This window comes from Adiantum capillus-veneris, chromosome 28 (genome assembly GCF_014529385.1).
Source record: "Adiantum capillus-veneris isolate H3 chromosome 28, ASM1452938v2, whole genome shotgun sequence".
NCBI classification, from domain to species: Eukaryota; Viridiplantae; Streptophyta; class Polypodiopsida; order Polypodiales; family Pteridaceae; genus Adiantum; species Adiantum capillus-veneris.
In genome coordinates this window covers 137,820,078-137,824,052 of record NC_140958.1, presented here as the reverse complement: position 1 = coordinate 137,824,052, position 3,975 = coordinate 137,820,078, and the positions used below count along the sequence as shown (strand labels likewise).

Below are 3,975 nucleotides of genomic sequence, written 5' to 3'. Positions count from 1 at the left end.
GAAGAACAGCTCTAGAGTAAACCACACTTGGAATTAGGAGAATTAGAGAACACGAGTGTGTAGATTGGCTCGCGTAGATGTCCGTAGAGCATCCATATGCTTGATTCCGATAAGGAATGAGCAAATTACAAGCATTCGAAGTTTGGGGGTTTTAGAAAAGCTCCAAAAAGGAGGTCTCTGGAAACTGTCTGCAGGTATGCAGAGAAATGCAGCTATTAAAGGGGGATTTTTTTGGCTCTTATCCCAAGGGATTTTCTCTCCCCTCTTAGCCGACTTTATTTCCCCCTTTAGACACCTTTTTATTGGTCCATTTTGAGCCTTTTTTGGGTAAAAAATGGGCTGTTGGCCACTTTTTTACCAAGGCAAGTGGGGCGGGGACAGTGTCCGGGGACCAAAAAAGGGGCCAAGCGCCTGTCTTGGTAGTGGGAACATAGATTGGGCGCCCCCTCCTCTCACCAAAGTCCACGAGCCCTCTCAAGCAAGGCGAAGAAGCTCCATTAACTCCTTTGATACACTCATAGGGGGTACCCTCTTCCCCCCTTATACCCTCCATTTGTCATTTGCTCCCCCCCATGTGGGGTTATTCCATTGCCACTTGGCACCATCCTCCCACCTTCCCCAACTTCCCCATGTCCAAATCTGAAATTTCTGTTTTGCCCCCAACGTGAGCCATTTTCTCGGAGGCGTAGCGGGTGACCCCGACCACCAAATGTAGCGCTGTAAAGCATGGCTTGGAGCCTATCACCCCGGCTAACTCCAAAAATTTCTAAACATACCATTGCTAAAAAAACCATCAAGTCGGCCCACTTGCCGTCTTCCCACGTGCATCCGCCGCCATTTTTTAAGTGAAAAACTATCCACTTCGAGTGCGTGTAACTCATGATGTCGGAGTCTGATTTGCAAGCTATCAAGCACGGCTAGGAATGCTCATTAAAAAATATTTTTTTGAAATCTGGACCAACTCAAGACTCAACCAACAGCTTGAACAAAACCAAGCCTTTGTACATAAATTTTACAAGAGCACTCCAAAAACTCAAAGCATTATGTACATCTATGTACATAATGTACATAAGCATTATGTACATTAGCATTATGTACATCTATGTACATCTATGTACTCGGGGCTAGTGAGCAAGATATTTAGCATGGATCAGCAACTTCATTTCCACCCAAAAAATGCCTGACATAGCTTGCCAACCCCCCTTGCCTGCTTAGTCATTCATGACAAGCAGAGGTCCCTAGGGTGAATTACTGTTGCATTTCATCCCCAGAAACCTCGTCCACATTTTGATATGTTTCCGCATTGACTTCTTCTATTGATAGCATTTCATCAGTCACAATTGTCATCAAACGTGCCAGATACTTCTTCAATCTGTAACCATTAACACGGTATTTATGCTCTGCACCATTTGAGTTTGCCAATTGATATGTGCCATTTTCAAATTTATTTACAACAGTAAAAGGACCTTCCCACTTAATCTGAAACTTTTTCTGGAAAGTATTGTCCAGTTTACTATTGTACCGCAACACAAGATCACCCTTTTCAATCCTTTATCCTTGACGCATTCATTGGCCTTCATTTGAGCCTTCTTTGACACTTCTTCATAATGACTCAAGGCCAAAATTTTGTCTAACTGCAAGCATTGTAAATCCAACAACCTTTTCTGCCAAGCATCTTGCTCCTCTTCACCTTCCAATGACAACCACTTAAGTGTGGGGATTTCCACTTCAATGAGCAATAAAGCTTCCTTGCCATAAATCAAGTGATAAGGAGAAAAAACTATGCTTGTTTTGATAGCGGTTCTATAAGCCCATGGTGCACAAGGTAACTCTGAATCCCAAGTCTTCCCATGTGTCTGAGTCATTTTTTTCGAGATATTCACTAACTCTCCATTGAATCTCTCATTAAGACCATTGCATTGTGGATAATAAGGAGAGCTGTATCTATGTTGTATATTAAGCTTTCCACAAAGGAAATCAAACAACTCTCCTCTAAATCTTGGTCCCCGATCAGAAAGTAGTTCCAAAGGCAGACCAAACTTGCAACATATATCTTCGTACACAAACTTCTCCATTTCTTTACTGGTAATCTGTTTGATAGCCTTAGCTTCTGCCCAACGTGACAAATAATCCATTGCTGTCAGAATGTAAACATTTCTTTTACCAATCATGGGTAAGGGTCCAATGGCATCAAGACCCCATTTTTCAAATACATCAAAAGCTAAAATCGTATTTCGCAATTCAGGCTTCAAAATTCTCTTCCCCATCTTCTGGAAAGACAAACAAGACTTGCACCAATGGTTCACATCCCGCTGGACACTCGGCCACACATAGCCTTCTTGTAAAATCTTATGTAGCATAAGTTTCATGGCAAAATGTACTCCACAGGATCCTTCATGGTTCTCTTCCAAAATCTTATAGATTTCTTCTTTCCAGGGCACACATCGCAATATCAAATCACTTCCTTTCATATAAAGCACATCATCAAGCATTTTGTGCTTTTTGGCTCTTCTCATAAAAGCATACTTTTTGGATGATGGCAAATCTTCAGGTAAAAGACCTGTAAGCAAAAAATCCGCTTCTTTTGATAGTACTTCTCTTCCATGATATAGAGGGACATCAGCCTTCAACACAAATAGACAAGTGATCATTTCTTGGGCAGCATCATGAGCTTCTTCATTCTAAGACCTCTCAATACGTTGTAAACTCCATGCCTCAAACTTTTTAAGCAAAGATTTCACTTTCAAACACAAATTTTTCAACTTAGGGTTCTTATTCTTCCACACTCCCAGTACCTGCTTCACCACCAACAAGGCATCTCCTTTGACTTGCAGGTGTTTAATTCCCAACTGTAAGCAAATGTGCAGACCGCCCTCAAGGGCCATGTGCTCTGCTTCATTATTACTTTTCGCATCAAGCTTTAACCCTTGTTTCCTCACAAGATTTCCTTGCACATCATAGACAACAATCCCTCCAGAAGCAGCTTCATGAATTCTTTGATAAGAGCCATCAAAATATAACAGTGAAGCATTGGATATAGCAGGAGTTTCGACCTTCTTCCTTTGCACCACCTCTTCCTTAACCAAAATAGGAGTCTCTTTGTGAGTGAGTAAATATGCCAGGGTAGCCCGAGTACTCTCTTCCACCAAAAAAGTGAATTGAAATTCGTGTAGTTCTATAACCCATTTCATCACTGTCTTTGATATATTTGAGTTATTAAACAGTTGAGGCAGCAATGAATAGCTGGTGAGAAAAGTGAACGACTTTTGCAATAGGTAATGCCTGAATCGTCTACAAGCATAGACCATACTGATCATCACCAACTCAATCTCTGAGTACTCTCTTTCATGAGGGGTTTTAACTCGGATAGCATAATAAACAGGCTTCATATACTTGGACTCCTTCCCTCTTTGCAATAGCATACATAGCCTGAATGGCATCATCTCCAACTGACGGGTTAACATAAAATTCTTCCTCCCAATCAGGACCTTGCATAATAGGCAGTGTGCTCAAAACTTCTTTGACCTTATCGAAAACTTCTTTACAGTCTTATGTCCACTGCAATGGATCATTTTTAACCACTTGCTGCAGTGGATACAGTAATTGTGATACCAAAGGTATGAATCAAGACAGATATTTAACCGTCTGAATGAAAGTAGCCAATTGTCTTGTATTCTTTGGGGATGACAGCAATAATAAGGCTTCCACTTTCTCTGGATCTGCCTCAATCCCATTTTCTGAAATCACATGTCCAAGAAGCTTCACCCTTGGCTACGTCAAATGACATTTTTTGGGGTTTAACTGACCCTCGCATTCATCATACCTTGCAAACGTCATTTCAAGCTTCTGAACATGCTCTTTCCTTGAACTGTATACATAGAAATCATCTATGAACCCTTTGACAAACTTCCCAAGAAATGGAGCAAGGACCCAGTCTACTTTCCTTTCAAAGGCTCCTAGCCCATTTGTCAACCC

At 41.3% G+C, this 3,975-nt stretch overlaps 1 protein-coding gene across 1 annotated transcript; it reads right to left on the bottom strand.

Moving 5' to 3' along the window:
• Positions 1-2,681: 2,681 nt before the first annotated feature.
• LOC147421373 (uncharacterized) lies at positions 2,682-3,389 on the bottom strand. The gene has a single exon (XM_086504636.1). The coding sequence runs from the start codon at positions 3,387-3,389 to the stop codon at positions 2,682-2,684; it is 708 nt and encodes a 235-aa protein (XP_086360762.1).
• Positions 3,390-3,975: the final 586 nt, after the last annotated feature.

Bases quoted from the DNA above. Each gene is read 5' to 3' on its own strand.
- LOC147421373 (XM_086504636.1), bottom strand. From the start codon at position 3,389: ATGAAGCCTGTTTATTATGCTATCCGAGTTAAAACCCCTCATGAAAGA.